This window comes from Lontra canadensis, unplaced genomic scaffold (genome assembly GCF_010015895.1).
Source record: "Lontra canadensis isolate GAN:19392208 unplaced genomic scaffold, GSC_riverotter_1.0 scaffold9, whole genome shotgun sequence".
NCBI lineage: Eukaryota > Metazoa > Chordata > Mammalia > Carnivora > Mustelidae > Lontra > Lontra canadensis.
Genome location: NW_022631003.1, coordinates 39,616,283 through 39,635,691, shown reverse-complemented (window position 1 = coordinate 39,635,691; position 19,409 = coordinate 39,616,283). Strand labels below are relative to the sequence as shown.

The following is a 19,409-nucleotide window of genomic DNA, read 5'->3' as shown; positions in this document are numbered from 1 at the left end:
CCAAGATCTTCAATCTGGTCTGCTTGCTGCAAGCTAGGGAGCCATACGTTCCTAAAATGATTCAGCTGTGCATATGTTAGAATTTAAATGCTATACTGGGGTGCTTGGGTGGTTCAGTATATTGAGCGTCCAACTCTTGGTTTTGGCTCAGGTTATTATCTCAGGGTCATGAGGTTGAGCCCCGTGTTGGGCTTCATGCTCAGTGTAGAATCTGCTTGAGATTCTTTCCCTCTGCCTCTCCCCCTGCTTGCTTGCTCACTCTCTCCCACTCTAAAAAAATCTTTCTTTTTTTAAAGAATTTAATTACTACGTTGCCACCCTTGACCCAAGTTTATTTCATGTTAGATTATCATGTAGTAACTATGCTAGCGAAAAGAATTAAAGTGAGGAGGAGTCAAATTTCTAACAGTAACTTTTCCTGTTGCTTTGATGGGAGTGTTCAAAAGTTGAAATTTCTCATGGCTTGGTTTGCTTGTAAGTTTACATCCTCCTGGCCCTCTGAGTGATTGGCATTCTGTTTATTTCTCTTCAGACAAGAGTGGGGGTGTCCTTCCCTGGGGAGATACTCTATCCTTAAGTACCTCTCTATCACCATGCTCAGACTATCACTGTGTGATCGGATCATGAATTCCTCTAGATAAAGAACTACTAAAGTTCACTTTTAGGGGTGTCCGTTTTGCTTTGAGGTGATAGATTAATGATGTTCTTCAAAGAAATCGCAGACCTATGTCAGGAACTAGAGATGAAATCATGCTTCACTCCCACTTCCCAGTAATGAATTGGCAAGTAAAGCGGGTGCAGGAAACTCAGTAGAAGACTGGCACATGTGGCAGGCAAACTGTAGTAAGCTTTCCCTTACCTTCTCCAAAACCCTACATCTTTTTGTAAACTCTGGGATGGGGGCAGAGTTCTCTTGGTTTCTCAATGATTAGGACTGGCTAAATAAAATTTGAAGTTTTGCATGTTAAATACAGGTTGTATTTTCTCGCATCCCCCAGTTATGCTCATGAATAAAGGAGCAATACAAAAAGCATGTGCTGTGTAGGAAGCACAGAACCAAGTGCTTATGGTTAACTGGGGCAAGAGCAGTCGCAGCACTTAGTTCTGTTGGTTATTTCTCTGGATAGCTGATGGGGAGAGAGGTAACACACACACGCACACACACGACAGAAATAGCTCTACATCTGAAATGGTTTTAGAGTGGGTGTCGAGTAGGCAAGGGAGAACTGTTCTGCCTTCAAAGAGAGCTGTTAATTTCCAGAAGCATTATTAGAGGCAGCACTGTGGGTTCTGTGACTGGAACAGCAAACCGATCATTTATGGTCTACGTGGCAGGTGTTCGTCCGCGCCCTCTCTGAAGTAGCCCTCGGTCTCTGGTGAAGGGAGACTGTTTGGCCGGCTTGCACAATTCCACTGCTTTGTCCGCTGCAACAGCCTCTCTGCTCAGCTCCTGTGATCTTCTCGCGCTTTCTGGTTTTGCTCTAGAGTGTGCTGTGTCCCGTCAAAGAGCGTGGCTTTTTCTATTCCTAACCCACACACTGATGTCCAAGTTTTTTGTTCTTTCTGTAGAGCGTGATGTTCTTCCTCCCCTCCCCCACCCTTCCAGTCACTTAGCCAGGAAAACATGAGGGTATTTTGCAGTAACATTTGGAATATATATTTTTATCTTTTAGTTGGGATTTCTAGTGTTTATATTCTAAAGGTCAGGTGATGTCACAGTCTTAGTCATTAGCCATCCGTGTATCGCTGAGTGTATAACTTGCCAAGTCAGAGCCTGCAGCACTTTCCTAAACTCAGCATGAGGATGACGAGGAGTTGCTCGTCCTTTTACGCACACAGACATGCCTAGCCAAACAGTGAAAAGCTACATCACACCAAGCACAGAGCTCACCCTAAAATATGCTGCTTTCCACTGTTCCAGCAAAAGAGATCTGGCAAGTGACTTTGGTAATAATGAAAATGGTGAACAGAATTTTTCAGCAGATTTCAGTGATTTGAATATTTGTAAATATTTCCCTCTCAAGGAACCTGCCTGCCTTTTTCACTCCTCTCTGTCCTCTTTCTTATTTTCTCATTTTAGGATCTTCATAACTCAAAAGACTCTTTGATTGGTGGGAAATGAAGATGCAAGATTATTGATCAGGGCATTTCTAATGCTGTTTTTTACTCACAGTTCAGTGCAAAGGCTTCATTTATGCCCATAGAGAATACTAGTATGAACAAGAGGTGGAGATCTAAGAAAACACTGGTGGGGAACACAAAACTTGCTGTTCTTTTAACAAGCACTTAAATCACTTTCTTTGTGCCATACATTTATAACTGTATATAATCTTTGTAACAAATTTATTAGGGACTTTCATAGATTAGAAAACCAAGGTACAAAGAGGTTGACTAATTTGCCCAAAGTTACACAGCTGGTAAGTAACAGAACTGAGATACAAAACCGTGCGGCCCAGCTCTAGACCTTAACTTAACTTTTGTGCTGTGCTGCCTCAGATAAGAGTCCAGGACAGTAAAAGGGGGAGGATATACAGATAGGATAGTACAGAGCACTTATGTGATAATGATGTAGGTGAGGAAAATGAAAACCCATTGAGAGGAGAGAGTATTGCAGGTGAGTGGGTGACATCTGCACTCACCTTTAAGGCTGAGCTTGATTGTGACAGTGGAGATCAAGAGTGAGAGTTTGCTTTCAGTTAGACGAAATGTCATGAGTAGAACATACATTCATACAGGTCTGGAAAGCTGGCTTAAAAAATTAGTAGTATAATTTAGTCAGAGAAAAGGATTGTATATAGGAGTATAAGATAAGGTAGGCTCCAGCCAAATTTTGCAGGCCCCATTATATGGGCAATTGGGATAAGGGAGTTAAAGGTTTTTGAGCAATAAGGTGGCCAGAGCAATGTTTTCAAGAGCTCAACTTGGTGGGGCAGTGGTTTGAAGAAAGTAATGCTAAATGCAGGGCACATCAGTAGGAGACTATATTCATTTTCTATTGGTGCTATAATAATATTGCACAGATTAATTATATTGCACAGATTAATTATACCCCGGTTTCTGTGGGCCAGAATTCCAAGCACAGCTTAGCTAGGTCCCCCTACCTAGAGTCTCACAAGAGTACTGAGCGTTGACTTGGGCCATGGTTTTATCTGAGGCTCAACTAGGGAAGATTTTGTTAGCAGAATTCAGTAACTTTTGTACCAAGGACTTCAGTTTCTTGCTGTCAATCAAAGGCTGTCTACAGCTCCTAAAGACATCCCTCCATTCCTTCCATGAGCATCCCAACATTGTCATCCCACAACACGACAGCTTACTGTTTCAAAGCCAGCAAGAGTTTGAGAGACTTCAGCAGAGCAGCACTGTCATCTTACATAATCACGTATGTCCTGTCACTTCTGCCACATTCTGTTAGAAACAAGTCATGGGTCACTCCCACACTCAAGGAGAGAGGACTAGAGAAGAGTATGCATATTAGGAAGTGGACCATGGAGAGACTGCTCTAGAATCTGCTAGAGACAAATGCAGTTGATGAGATCAACAGAGTCTGAATTAGGGTGGTATTAACACACACAAAAAAGAATAATCAGATTCAAGAAACTATATCTAGGCAATATAATTATGAATTCTTACCCACCTTATGTTAAGTTTTTTTGCATATATCATCTCATGTAATCCTCTAAATAGCTGTTTTGAGTAGGTGCCAGGAAAATCCTTATTTCACAGATGAGGACACAGGCTTTGAAAAGTTAAGTACCTAAGTTACAAATATCCCAGCTTCAAATCTGGGTGTCCCAACCTAGATTTGAACATAGGATGTCAGTCCCAGAGCTCATAGTCCTAGCCACTGTTCTTTAATTGGTCTTCAAAGTATAGGGGATTTAAAGAAAGATGGGTAAGAAAATATTGAAGATAAACTGCAAGTGTTTAACGCATTTCAACTCAGGGAATGGTGGTGTTATCAAAAAAGAAATGTCACGAGAGGCACTATTACACTAATACTATGCATACACTACGTGCTAAGCACTTAGTATGCATGACACAGTTAATGTTCCAACAGCCTCTGATAATAACAGATATTCAGCAGATACCTAAATTCCATCAATGGAGCATGAGAAAAAAGTCAGTGCTAGAGTTAACTATCAGGGAGCATCCATGTGGAGATTATCATCTTTAAAATTAGATGAGATGGGTGCAGAGGTAATCTAGCAGTGATATGTCACCCCACTGATCGCCAGCGTTGATTTGGCTGATCTGGCTACTAGACAGGTGTCCCCTCCTTCCCCCTTCCATGTGCATCCCTCCTGTGCTGTACACTCAAAAAGGATGACCTTCCCAGATACTGTTCTTCCATCAAGGGTATAGGAGAAGCTGCGCACCTGTTAGAACCTCCAAAAGAGCTTTCGAGTTCAATTTGTAGGAGAATGTAGGGTCATCAAGATTCCAGAACTCCAGGGACGCCTGGGTGGCTCAGCTGGTTGAGCGGCTGCCTTCGGCTCAGGTCATGATCCCAGGGTTCTGGGATCGAGTCCCGCATCGGGCTCCTTGCTCAGCGGGGAGCCTGCTTCTCCCTCTGCCTCTGCCTGCCTCTCTGCCTGTGCTCGCTCGCTCTCTCTCCCTCTGTCCCTGACAAATAAATAAATAAAATCTTAAAAAAAAAAAAAAAAAAAATTCCAGAACTCCAGACACATCCAATGAAGCACTGCATGTGGCAGTCTTTTAAAAAATTAATTAAAATTAGATGGGCTGTTTAAGGGACAAAGGACAGACCTCATAACAGAACCTTAGAACACACCTGTATTTAGAGGTTGAGGGAAGGAAGAGACACTTTAAAAAGCAGTGAAGACATATGTATCAGAAAAGATGGAGATATAACTGGAAAATGCAAAGGGGAAAGAAGAAAAAAGGGTTGTCAGCACTATCAACCACCATAAAGTAATCAAAGAACCTCAGAATCAAGGTTAGGTGGTCTAACTTTTGGGTAAGTAGACCCAGGAAAACAGCCTGACTGTGTGAGTCAGCTGGCCCATGGGTAGATGGGGGAACTGGGTTAGGAAAGAAAGAGTGGGGCGTAAGGATGAAGAGTTCACCAGTATAAATTTCTCCATAATTGCAGACGAACTAATGTCATATGAGAGGGGTTGAATAATTAGGTAGCAGCAATCTTGTATGTCATAAAATAGAAGGTGAAGACTCATGTTGGAAGAAAAAATGAAAATGGCAGAAAGAGATAGACTACTGATGGAAAGTGACCCCAGCAGAGACAGAACAAGGAGGAGGTGCAGGTCCTTAGAAAAGGCAAGAGACATGTTACTAATGGAGGTGGAGGAGAAGAGCCCTGAAAGAAAATGCAGGAAAACAAGAGGTTCAAGAGAGTAAAATTGAGGATGTTCAAATTGAACATCCTCCATTTTCTTCTTAAAGTACCACCCAAGTTCACAGTAGTGAAAAAAAGGGAAAGACCTCAGTACTGGAGATAACAACAAATATTTTAATTAACTGATGCAACAGTTGACCAAAGTTTAGCCCAGTGGTAATTGAAGGCAGTTAGATGGTACTGCACAGTGTTGGAAACTGACATCGTGTGGATGGCAGATAAGCATGAAGGAAGGAAAAATGGATTCTAGGCCAGTGAAGTGTATTGGCATGGTCTACATTGAATGATGAGGTTAGGTGAATACTGACGGGAGCTCAAAATCTGAAGATTATGATTTGGGCATGGAGGAAGTTATCAAAAATAAGGAAATAAAATGCTTTTTTATCAGAAAAGGGATGCCGAGACCTTGAAGTAAAATAATTCCAAATCAAGCAAACTATAAAGTGCCCTCCTCTTGCAGTTTCAGAGGCTAAATAAAGAATGATGAGGCCAAAGTATTATATGGGCCAGAAGTAAAAATAAACTGTGGCAGAGGATGTGAGGGGGGGATGGAGGATATGACTGACCGGGCATCCAACTCAGGAAGACAAGGTGGGTTATTATGATGGAGGTCATAAACAGATCAGCAAGGACAGGGCTTAGATGTTAAGGTTCAAACATAGAGGTCATTAGAGGCAGAACACTAGTCTAAAAATGACAACGAGGGCAAGAATGTTTTTGAGGCTTGTTGTGTCTTCACGGGCAATTTTTCAATTAAGGTAAAGAATTGGAAGTTCAATGTGAAAGTCAATCTAAGACCAGAGGAGACTTTGCTTCACAAAGGAACTAGGAGGCAGAGTCACCAGAGAGTGACAGAAACGGAAGCAAGGGCATGCAGCAGGAAGGGAAAGTGTTAGCTGGGATCAGATATGAGCATTTTTCCTTTCTCACATCTACGCAGTCACCTCTTTACAAGTGACCCTTTTAATCCTTAAAATTACCTGTAAGGCATTATCCCCATTTCACAGATGATGAAAAAAAAAATCTGGTTTGGGAATTTGAATCTTGTCCTCATTGCAAATTCTGAGTTCTTTCTACCACAACAGACAGACTCTCAGTAGTCTTAAAATGTTTACTATAGCTTTCAAGGACTAACTGGAAATCATGCCTGACTTATACAAAGTGGGTATAAAACAGAATGTGTTTTTTTATCGAGGTATATTATTAACCTGTAACATCGTATTTAGTTTCAGGTAGATCACATGATTTGGCATTAAACGTCCATCATCATAAATTATTTACAAATGTTTCTTGTCATGAGACCCTTTAAGACGTACTCTCTTAGCAATTTTCAGACATGCAGTGCAGTATTAACTTTAGTTGCCATGCAGTTCATTACCTTCCATGACATTCTTTAACTGGAAGTTTGTACCTTTTGACCCATTTCAATTCTCTAAACTCCGTGCCCCAGCAACCACAAATCTGTTCTCTGTATCTATGACATGGCTCAGTATTTTTGTTTAGATTGCATATACAAGATCATATGGTATTAATTCAGGTAGCATAATGCCCTCAAGGTCCATCCATATTATTACGATGGCAAAAATCCCTTAAGGCTGACTAATGGTGTGTATGTGTGTGTTTGTGTATACGTACACACACATTTTCTTTATCCATTCATCCATCAGTGGACACTCAGGTTGCTTTCATATCCTATTGTAAATAATGCTGCAGTGAACATGCAGGTAGATATATCTTTCGAGTTAGTGCTTTCATTTTCTTCAGATAAATACCCAGAAGTTGTTTTGCCGAATCATATGGTAGTTTTGTTTTTAATTTTTTGAGGAACCTCCATCCTGTTTTTCATAGTGACTGTACCAATATATATTCTCAACAGTTTGTGCACAACGGTTCCTCATTCTCCACATCCCCACCAACACTTGTTATTCATCTTTTTGATGGTAGCCATTCTAACAGGTGGGAGGTGATATTTCATTATTTTGGTTTTGATTTGTATTCCTCTGATGATTAATGAGGTTGAACACTTTTTTCTGTACCTGTCATCTATATGTCTCCTTTAGGAAAATGTCCACTTAGATCCTCTGACCATTTTTTTAAAAGATTATTTTTAGTGAGTGGGGAGGGAGGAGGGAGAGGGGGAGAGAATCTCCATTGAGCGCGGAGCCTGACTCGCATGGCTCAGTCTCAGGACCCTGAGAGCTGAGCCAACTCTGAGGATCATGACCTGAATCGAAACCAAGAATCAGACGCTCAATCAGGTGCACACCACTGACCATTTTTTAAATTGGATTGTTTTTTGCTTTAGGCTGTGAGTTGCACACACAAGTGTATTTTTCTCTTGAGTTATATTCAGATCGAAAGTGTTCTATGTGAGGTTTATAGCTAATACTGTATATTTAAATCTTTTTTTTTTTTTTTTCAAGAAAAACATCTTGGACCCTTTTCCTTAATGATATTAAGGAACTTTCAGATATATCCAGGATATACACATTAAATTTCTGTAACTATAACCTAAAACATTATTTTTATTGCTATATTTTTCAGGTGTGAGAATGAAACCAAATTTAAAACAGAAGATGTATTTTGGGCTTACAATTTCTGCCCTACACCATACTCCTGGACTGCACTTCTGGGCCTTATTTTATATCTTGTTTTCTTCGCACCTGGTAAACAAAGGCTTTGTGTTGTATTAATTAAAGTGTCTCTTTTTAGAGGGGACAAACTACTCTTTTTCAGATTTTAGACTACTTTACTGAAATTTTTAGTTTCATTTTTCTCAGGAATGGGACCAATGCCTTGGACTGTGAATTCTGAAATATATCCCCTTTGGGCAAGAAGTACAGGAAATGCATGTTCATCTGGAATAAATTGGATTTTCAACGTTCTGGTTTCACTGACATTTTTACACACAGCAGAGTATCTTACATATTATGGTAAGAGAATATTTTTCTCATCTATAGTTTCATTTTTATTTTTCCTCTTTTTATATATGCTATCATTTGTGTTTGAAAGTGTAGATGGTTATATTTTTGCTATTATAAGTAATCTCTATGTGGTTCTTTCCTTCCCCAAAGGCCTTGAAAAAGTACATGGAAAAGATAAAAGGAATTCTCCTTTCCTAAGCAGCACTCCTTCTTGTCCCTCAGTGCTTTAGAGCCTTAACCCACCTTTCAACCCAAACATCTCCCAGCTCTCTCCCCAGTTGGAAATCTTCACAGCAGTGCTTTTAGTTTAATGAAGAAACCTAAACAACAGAGCATGGTAGAAAGGAGGCAGGCAGGGAATCTAAGGGCTAATGCTTGAAGATGTCTCCTGACGGAGATGGAGTCATGTCCAAGTAGCTCCCCCAAAGGTCGTGCTGTGATTTATGCCTTCCACTGTATCGTCCATGCTGTTCAGGTCACGGCATGTTAATTTCAGCATCCACTAAGAGCAGCACTTACCACTGTCTGAAGCATAAACCTAACAGAGGTGTTTATGTGCAAATGTGTGGACCATACCTCAAAACAGTATTTGGAAGTGGCTAAGACAGGAAAAAACTCCAAGAAGCTACTTCAAGTCCATTTTTATTAAAACGAAAAGACTTTCTCTTTAGCAACAGAATTTCTTCATTATATGTATGAGTTTACAGTTTGGATTCTAAAAGATGAAATGTGAGGTTTTTATTCTAATGTCCCCATAAGTCTCTGTATGTATAGGGACTGTCTCTTGCTTATACCAATTCTCTGATCCCTTACCCATCACTCACCCCACCTCATCCCATGCTCCAGGCACTTAAATTCCTTTTTGCAAGAAACCACACACACCCCTCACAGTTGGACCATAAATGTTTGCAGCTCAGGCCAGGACTTACGCCTTGTTCACCATTATAATAGTCCCAGTGACTTCCTGGGCATTGCTGTTCACTGGGCATTCACAGGTGTCTATCAAATGAATAAATATGTGGAAGAATTTTAATATGAAGAAACATTTTACGAATCTGTTCCTTCTCATTCTCAACATCCGTATTGGTATTTATTTTTATTATCTTTATAAAACTCTTTGTTTCCCCCAGTGAACGTTTAAGAAATTTAGAAACATTAAAAAAGGAAATACACTGGCATTTGAAACTGGATATGCATTTCATATATTCAGTTTTAACCCATTGGCAATTAGAGCTTTTTACATAAATTCAGAAACCTATCTTTCTGAGACCATAAATATTTACACAATAAATATTTACCCATATTTGCTAGCTCTTGAGAATGCTTAATTTGTTTTGCTTTGGAGAATTCTTAAATATTTAAAGACCTAAATATAGGTTAACATATTAAGTCATAGACCAAAAGTCTACAAGGCAAGGCATTTGTTACCAGAGTGCCTCTCAAATTTATGCTGCCCGAACAACATGAGGCAACAGAAATAAAATTTAAATAGCTCATATCCAGTTAGAACAAACGGGTGGTTGCCAGAGGGGTAGGGGCTGGAGGGGATGGGCAAAATGACTGGTAGGAGGTACAGGCTTCCAGTAATGGAATGAAAAAGTCCCGGAGATGGAAAGTACAGCATAGGGCATATGGTCAGTGGTACAGTAATAGCACCGTGTGACAGTGTGGTGACAGATGGTAGCTATACTTGTGAACACAGCATAAGATAGAGTTGTGGAATCACTATGTTGCACACTGGAAACTAGTGTCAACTGCACTTTAATATGTTTATATATATAATAAAGAACTATATCCAGTTAGAAGCAGATTTTTGCTTTGCATTAAGCCAAGCTTCAATTATGTCGGCACACTGGTCCACTAGTCTACTGCTTGCTAGTAGTGGAACAACATTTAAGTTCAGATGAAGTTTTTTCCCTGATTTTGGATCTGAATTTTAATCTACATTTAATCTACTATTGGTTTATGTAAAGTGCATGTTTCTATTCCTCATTTACCAAACACATACCATAATGAAGTATTTCTCTTAAAATATGCAGGTCTTTTATTTCCTCCTTTCTTCATAAAACTTCAGATTTTGTTTCCTTTCTAAACTGTACTGCTTAGTCTGTCTGCCTTGGACCCCATGCACTAGTGTTTATTACTAAAAACTGTCACCAGTATACCATTTTATGTATAGCACTGTGAATACTAAATACTAAATCTACCAAATCCCTTGGAAGGGATTGTATCAAAGTTCCTATACTGGAATATTGAAATTCAGTCACACATGCTCTTGATTCCTCATTATGTATAATTCAATTAAACATTTGCTTAAATCCAAAACTTATTATAGGACTCTAATAAGATCTACTTCCTTCAGAACAAAGCTAAGGAATATGTGCACTTCACAATCCTGACAGACTTATTACAGACCATTTTTTTTTTCATTTTCATTCCAAAAAGAAATACTAAGTAAGTTTACATAATTGACTTGGCCATTACTTGGAGCGGGTCGCAACCCCCCACCCTCAGTTGGCCCCTGCCCCTGGGGCTTACCCATAGGTCTCACCAGTGGAGCACACTTAGGAAGTTTTGGTATTTGCCCGCTTTACTTTCTTCAGATTCTATAAAAGGGTCTTTGACAGACAGTGATCACAAGTAGGCAGAGAGAGAGGAGGAAGCAGGCTCCTCGCTGAGCAGAGAGCCCGATGCGGGGCTCAATTCCAGGACCTTGGATCACGACCCGAGCTGAAGGCAGAGGCTTTAACCCACTGAGCCACCCGGGCGCCCCAAGGGTCTTGTATTTTAATAGCATTTCCTTGATGTTGTTTGACTTGGGAATCTGGGTCATAAGCATGAAGCATATGGCCTTTTAAGAATATTCCTAATCCATCTAATTGTTTTTAACTATAGGGTTGAGCACTGAAAGATTTGTTATTTTTCTTTATGTCTGTTCCTAAATTGTGAAACATGGTAAGTGTTTCCTCAATATTATAGTTTATAAAGCCAAACCTAGTTTTCTCTGTTAGAGATTTTGGAGTTTAGCAGCCTGATTTAGTCTAAAATATTTTACCATCCGCACTTATTTTTCCTGTGTTATCATCATGATTACCATCCTTTCTTTGTCCCTCCCTGCTAAAGATTCCATTTCTCTTCCCACAAGTTTCACTTCTCTGTAATCAAACACAGGACTGTATCTCCTTTCATTTTTTCCCCTAAATCCCATTATCCAAGATCTAGCTTGTCAGTATCACCTTTTTCATGAAAACTTTCCCAGTTTTTAAGTCCTACTAATATCATTCTATTCTAATAGTAACCCTTCTTCCCTAGTCATTTAGTGGAGTTTGATAACGCTATCCCCTTTTTTGGAATTCTAATAGGCATGTAACATCATACATTAATTATTTCTGTTCTTTGCAGTTGGGCAGGGCAGCAGTTATTTTCTCCATTAGATGAGGAAACCAAGGTCAAGAGAATTTAAGAAACTATCCTAGGACTCTGCCTGTGTCACCTTGTGACTTTCCAATCCACACTCTCTACAGAGCCTTCCTCTCACTGTAATTCAGTCATGCATCCCAGGTGACCTAGTACTATTTTCTGATTATTTACCAAGTATAAGACATGTCTAACATGAACCAAAACAAATGAAATAAAGGACCCCTATATGTGTAAATGGAGGTTTTGTTTTGTTTTGTTTTTAAAGATTTTATTTATTTGACAGAGATCTACAAGTAGGCAGAGAGGCAGGGAGAGAGAGAGGAGGAAGCAGGCTCCCCGCTGAGCAGAGAGCCCGATGCGGGGCTCAATCCCAGGACCCTGGGATCATGACTCAAGCCGAAGGCAGAGGCTTTAACCCACTGAGCCACCCAGGCACCCCATAAATGGAGTTTTTAACCAAGAATGTGATTTATAGCACCTTAAGAGTTGTATAGCTTCTGATGATTTAATCTAACAAACTTTCATAATTTAGTCAACCCTTTTCATGTTTTTTCAAAATCTCGTAATTTACCTCTTTTTCGCTCCTTTTCTCATAACTCCTCCTCATTCCAGAGCAGATTCTTTCAGGTGGTCAGTTCAACAGCATTTTTCCTCCATAGTTTCCTTTTCCTGAAATGGTGCTTATAGGCATTGTCTTTAAGAAAGTAGTCTTGGGGCACCTGGATACTCGGTTGAGTGTCCAATTCTTGGTTTCAGCTCAGGTCATGATCTCAGGGTCATAGAATCGAGTTGGGCTCCACACTCAGCAGGGAGTCTGTTTGAGATTCTCTCCCTCACTGCCTGCCCCTCCCCAGCCACACGTGTGCCAGTTCTCTATAAAAAAAAAATAGCCTCGGGCGCCTGGGTGGCTCAATGGGTTAATCCGCTGCCTTCGGCTCAGGTCATGATCCCAGGTTCCTGGGATCAAGTCCCGTATCGGGCTCTCTGCTTTGGCGGGGAGCCTGCTTCCCCCGCCCCGCTCTGCCTACTAGTGCTGTCAAATTAAAAAAAAAAAAAAAAAAAAAGTAGCCTTAATAATGTCTTTCCCAGGGGTGCCGGGGTAGCTCAGTGAGTTAAAGCCTCTGCCTTCCGCTCAGGTCATGGTCCCAGGGTCCTGGGATCGAGCCCACATCAGGCTCTCTGCTCAGCAGGGAGCCTGCTTCCTCCTCTCTCTCTCTGCCTGCATCTCTGTCAAATAAATAAATAAAATCTTAAAAAAAAAATCTTAAAAAAAAAGTCTTTCCCATTCTGTAATGATTCAACAGAACTGAGAAATATTATTCAGTTCTTTAACTGCTCTGTTTTGCTTAAAGCTTAATTTTTGAAATATGTCTTTATATTTTCTAGTTTAGCCCTTCATTTCAGATCTATTTACCCGGTGTATTCCATCTGGCAGTGAACAAGAGCACATTTATTTCTATACCCTCCAATGTGTCAGGTACCATTCTAGGCACTGGGGACCCAAACACAAACAAACCATACAGACTCAGCCCTTGAAGCAGAAGAACCCATCTCCCTCAAAGTGCCTACAGTCTAGCAGACAAGACAGACACAAATTCATGCAGACAATTATAATACTTTTTAAGAACGATGATGGGGGCCTCAGCAAAGTGCTTTAAAAATACATAGGAGAGAACAATGATCTCTAGCCAGGGAAGTAAGGAGAGATTCAAAGCAGAAGTTATATCTGAACCCAGTTTATCATTCCTCTTGAGTTAGTTAGACATTACATGCTAATAATACATTGTATTATGTTCCTAGAGCTCGAACAGTAACAGTAAAGAGCAGGCTGGTAGTTATTTCTTGATCCATGTCAGACCAGTTGGGCACAACTGACCAGAAAGAAAAGTCAAAATCAAGTACTCTTTCCAACATAGACAGTACCTACAAATACGTATTATTTTCCGTTGCAGGAGCCTTCTTCCTTTATGCTGGATTTGCTGGTGTGGGACTCATTTTCGTCTATGGCTGTCTTCCCGAGACCAAAGGGAAAAAATTAGAAGAAATCGAATCACTCTTTGACAACAGGTTATGTACATGTGGCGCTTCAGATTCTGATGAAGGGAGATATATTGAATATATTCGGGTGAAGGGAAGTAACTATCATCTTTCTGACAACGATGCTTCTGATGTGGAATAATTTTCAGATGCTGATTTATTTAGGTATTTAAACAAACCTGGGGGACAAAAGCAGCAATTGGTGACCTCAGTGCCCTGCTTTTATCTGGTTCTTTCCACAGTCTAGTTTTGAATGACCTCATAATCTAGAATATTTGATTAGGAGGAAGATACAACCATGATGACATTTTTTTTTTCACAAGCAGAAATGTAAAACAATATTTAGAGATTTTAAACTAATAATTACTGAACAAATGTATGTAATTCCTTCCTGAGGTAGTCTAAAATGAATATTGTATCCAGTGACTTCAGTGGTATCCTTTTTTCCTAAAACCATATATAATTATTAGTGGCAGTAGAATCAGTGCTAATCTAGCTTAATTGTATGATATACTTATGAAGAAAGATTCTGGGATAAGATTCGAGGGTGTTTTCTGTCAAAACATGGCCTGTTGGCCCTAAATTTTCCTAAGGACAAGTAGCTTATCTGTGATCAGCTATTAGAAAGATTCTGTTTAAGCTTTCAACAAATTCAAAAGTACCTCATACAGAGGCACAATTGTCCTTATCTCTTGTGGATTCCACTTTTGGGTCTCTCTCTCCAAATCAGATCTTGAGAGTTCAGAAACTGACTCTGCACAGGACCCTTTGAACACTTATGAAAAGCAGGTCTTTTAGGGTTTATTTTCATACATATTTTTTGCATTGGTGATAAGTATACATTTGCACAGATAAGCTAGCAAGTTTTGATAAGTATATTTTATTGCTAGAAAGTAAGAAAGAAAACATTTTTATGGATCCCTGATTTGAGTTAGTCACTTAGGTATGCAACTATAAACACAAAATAGCACCAGATCTTTGACTGTGTTTCAGGGTTTCTGTTCATGCCAAAATCTCCTGATGCTTACCATGCCTTCACTCATCACCTCTGGAGTCCTACTATTTGTGCCTTCATTTGTGTCAATATAAATTGCTGCCAGCAGCCTATTTTCCCCCTTCTTTTAATCGAGTAATTCCTGAAGCAAAAAAGAAAGAAAATCAGTGACAGATAATCCAGCTGTTACTGATGTTTTGTTTAATTAAATAGTGGGACTTATTTTTTCCTTAGTTTTTTATTCACTCTTAAGGGAACTGTGACATTACTTAATAGTACTAGTCTTTTTTTTTTTACTTTAAGAACATAAACTCATTTTTATTTTGCACGCCCTTTTCTCATTTTCCCTGACAGTTTATCAAAAAAAGATACATAGATTTGTCTGTGGGTGTTTCCTTTTTCTCATACTTGCTTGGACTCTTTTCCTTCTTGTCTAAAAATTGGGATTTTCTATTGGAACAGATTAATGGTTCTAATATAGTATACATTGCTCCAATGTCTTCTCAAAATGTTTGTTGGTTTTTATGCTTATTCATCAACGAACTCTAATTTTTGCTCTTGAGAGCTATTCAGAATATACAAAATTACTTGCTAGTTCCAGTGAAAATATGAATGAATTGTCTGTGGCCAGATAGGAATATGTAAGTCTGATGGACTATAATATGGCTCTAAACTTCTAATAAGGTACTCTTTGGAGTGAAAAGATGGCTATCTCTAAATTCATTGTGTTTCTGCCAGTCTCCGAGATGTTCTGTTCTTCGCTTGAAGTCTGGCTTATTCCTAGCACTATTATCAAAACTGAAAATGTAGCCAAGGACGTTTGTTCTCATAGCCACCAGGAGTATGGTAAGCGCTTGAACTGTCATTTTACTGGCCTAAAGATCCTTCAGCCAAAAAAAAGTTTCCTCCCTTTGATCATTTCATATATTAAAAAAATTTTAGAGAGTTGTTTTCCCCTGAATTAGGTGCTCTGACAGTTGATTTCTAAGAGGATATTAATATTGATCTTTTCCCCCAGAAAAGATGTGATTTAATAGAGAAAATCACTGATATTTCTTATCCCATAAGAAATCTCTTATCTGTATAATATTTCACACAGGTAAGGTGGAAAATGAGCTATTGCATGGTAAAATCAGAATATGATGGGAAGAAAAAATATTTAGACCAATAAAGTGCTCTCTATAAATGTATTTTTCTGATTTATCCAAATTGCCTCAATTCTTCTCTTTATTACATGAATAGCCTTAACTATATGCTTATGTACTCAACTGTGCTGAATGCACAGTAACTTTATTAAAGGAGCAACTGGACTTTTATTATTTCTTGAAGCAGAACATGGCCTGTTCTCCCTGACATAAGCAAATGGTATATTCAACTTTATATCCATAACTGCACCTAATAGCAGGGAAGATTAGCCACATTGTCCCTTAGTCTCCTCAACCGCTCCTTTAAAGGACTATTTGTTATTTATATAAAGACAATATTCCATATCTTTGAAGTACAAGACAGTTGGCACAGTATAAAGATTATTTATAATTTTTTTAAAAACTACTTAAACCTTATACAATTAGATTATTATTTTTAGATTTGGTGAACCTTTATAGTATATTAAAAATTAAGTATTTGAATTTTGCAGGTTTTTTTATATTATGTACCTTTTAAGTTCTCAGCATCTTTGGCTACCACTACCAACTTGAAAACATTCCATTTGAAATACCATCAAATGTATATTTTGTAGGACAATTTATATATGGTATGATTTGACCTACCATATTATAACAGATTAAGCATCATGCTTTTAACCAAAATTAAGGTTTCCTTCTAAGCATGCTGCAAATTCAATAGAGACCTATTATGTTTTAGGAACACGTAGTAAAGAAAGTCGTAACCCCTATTTGAGGCTTAGCTTGGTGGCTGATGAGATCTGCCATAGACTAAGAGAATATAATCCTTCATCTCCATTTGAACACATAGGGCTGAATGTGCTGTCAGATATATTTTAAAGATTTGGTATTAATATTTTTCTTCAACACAAGCATTCCTAATAATTTTTCTTCAACACAAGCATTCCTAATAATTTTGACTGTTGCAACTTAGTAATTAATTACCCAAAACATTATTTTTAATGTATTTGTAAAAGATCTAAATCAAAACTAAATTTAAAAGGTAGTATTTCTGTTTGTAATTTTGTTCCCAGCCATATGCAATAATTAGTCCCCTGATGGAAAATGCTATGACAGTAATGTTGTCAAGTGCTTTTTCATAATTTTATTTTACCACTGAGCTAGATTTTAGTGTATGGAGTCTAAATATTATTTTTTAAGTTACTCTAAAATGAGAATTCAATTAAAGCAAAAAATTTAGAAGTTGCTTACTATCGTTTCAAAATCCATTGCCTAGAGGAACAATGAAGAGGAAAAATGTAAACTGACAACTTACCCTTTGGCTTTTATATTGGAAAGTGAAAGTAAAATTAAAATGTAATTATAGATTCTCGGGGGGGATATTCTAAAAAAATATTATCTATATCTTACCTAAGCAAGTCTCACAGCTTAATGACACTAATATGGCTTAAAATACCGTAATATAGTGAGAGGGAGTTGAAGGATTGTTTTTATCACATTGGCGCAGTAATTAAGAAGAAATAATGAGATTTTTGTTATGATCAGTTCTATTTTTTTTTTTACTGTTTTCCTGATTAGAAAATCTCAAATTATACTAAGCACCTAACAACTTATATTTATACAGATGTTGCAACAAGTTTTCAGTTTATATCTTTTTACTAACTGCAAATAAAAAAATGACCTAGCAGGCCCATGACAGAGAATTTATAACATGTGCTTTATAGCAGAATCTATTAAACAGTGGATAAAATATATAGCTGCTGCCTATGAAAAGACTTAATGCGCTGTTTTCTTTTTTATCAGTTTTCTTAGCCTCATGTACAAAAATGTCAAGCTAGTTTGATGAAGTGATCAGTTGGTAACAACAGATCAATTATGAGTACATTCAGTTCTTCTGGGTGAGAAATATTGCTGTTTTCTGGAAATAGCAATCATTTTAAAATGCCAAATAGCTAACTGCTACCAACTCTCTTTTACATTGTCTTTTAGAGGGGGAAATATTTGTGTGCCAGTAATCATCAAAGAGATATTTTGTAAGAGTGTTAATGATGTTCAGAAATACACGAGAGAATTTTATCCTCTTAATTTGCCTATGAGTGTAGAACGGTGTACTTCCTATAAATCTTTATATGTATAAAGCAGTCTTGCACTTGAGTAATTTGTCTATGGAATGTTCAATAACTTTCTTTAGCAGTAATATTCACATATTTATTCCACACAGTTAAGTTCATGTGTTTGATTTTTGTCATACCAGTATGAGAAAAAGGAATGCAGCTTACAAGTACTTACAAACCGATATTTTGTGAAGTTTTACAATTTTAGTAAATTTAACATCATTCCATCTCATTTGAAGGTTAAAAAAAAAAAAAATGAGACTTAACTCTAGCCAAAGTAGAACTTTATATTCTACATGTCCAAACTGGTTCCTAAAGGCTTTGGACTATATATCACATTTGATGTTATAGTATCTTTATTTGTAATTAATGTTCAAATTTCTATTTAGAAGCTCTAATGTACATCTAGATTAAATCAAGAGTTTTATGCTTTTAAAATATGTATTTCAAAATGTATATTTTAATTTGATTGCATGTTATATAGTATTTAATACTTCACATGTCTTAGAAAATTCAATATAAATATTTATTCTTACATGTGATATATGGGGGATCTCTTAAAAATTATGACTATGTATCATTCCCTTCAAAGTCATTCTAGCCTATAGCTGTATCAAAAGTATTGTATATTTTATGGAAACTTAGTGATGTATATGTAAATTTTTTAAGTTATTTTATTGAAGTTCAATCTTTACATAAAATTAAAATCTTTTTTTAAAAAAAGTGTGCCAGGTAAATGAAAATAATCAAATAAAAGTTATGACAATTCATTAGTCATTTATCTCCTTTGCACTTTTCTATTTCCTGATTCTCTTCCTTTGATTTTAGGATCTAAGTCACATAGGAAAGGCATCTATAAAATTTTGTTATCTCTATATATTTATGCAATTCTTACTCATTTTAGTATTTTACCTCTTTTTAACATGGGTAAACTCAACTATCTTTAAAAATAAATACCTAAAAATTATTTAAGGAATTATTCTAATAAATATAAAACTTTGAAATGAAATGCTTTAGGAACCCTTGAGATAGTATTTCTGGTTGTTGTCAAAACCAGATGTGACATAGGCCATTATGTTGGGTTGACAAAAACTGCATTTGCTTTGTAAATAAAAACAAAATACCTGCTGGATGATCAGCTGACAGTTGCTTTTGGAACTCTATTGGTCTCCATTGCCATTTTGCCCTAACTGTAGCTTTTATTAGCAAGAATTTTCTATAGTATTATCTGGGCAGCTATTACGACTTACCTCCCTGGTTATGGTGTGCCCTCCTAAGCCCGCCTGTCGAAACAGCAAGAGGAGATCCCATAAAGATACTAGCTCACTTGTCCACAGGCTTACAGTAGAGATGGGATCTCATGTTCAGGTGGCTTCTCCATGCACACACAATTAAATTTGATTTTCTCCTGGAAAAAAAAAA

At 37.7% G+C, this 19,409-nt stretch overlaps 1 protein-coding gene and 1 long non-coding RNA gene across 2 annotated transcripts in view; one reads left to right on the top strand and one right to left on the bottom strand.

Moving 5' to 3' along the window:
• SLC2A13 (solute carrier family 2 member 13) overlaps positions 1-14,876 on the top strand; it is a 390,143-nt gene extending 375,267 nt beyond the window's left edge. The window contains exons 8-10 of the mRNA XM_032855359.1: positions 7,919-8,040; positions 8,155-8,307; positions 13,671-14,876. Of these exons, the coding sequence (XP_032711250.1) occupies positions 7,919-8,040; positions 8,155-8,307; positions 13,671-13,897 (502 nt within the window). The 3' untranslated portion in view covers positions 13,898-14,876. The remainder of the gene's footprint in view (positions 1-7,918; positions 8,041-8,154; positions 8,308-13,670) is intronic.
• On the bottom strand, positions 1,116-17,760 carry LOC116866356. The gene is made up of 3 exons (XR_004382377.1): positions 17,650-17,760; positions 6,763-6,765; positions 1,116-1,127 (listed from the first exon to the last, which is right to left on the bottom strand). It is a non-coding gene; the product is annotated as an uncharacterized LOC116866356 (long non-coding RNA).
• Between the last annotated feature and the right edge of the window lie 1,649 nt (positions 17,761-19,409).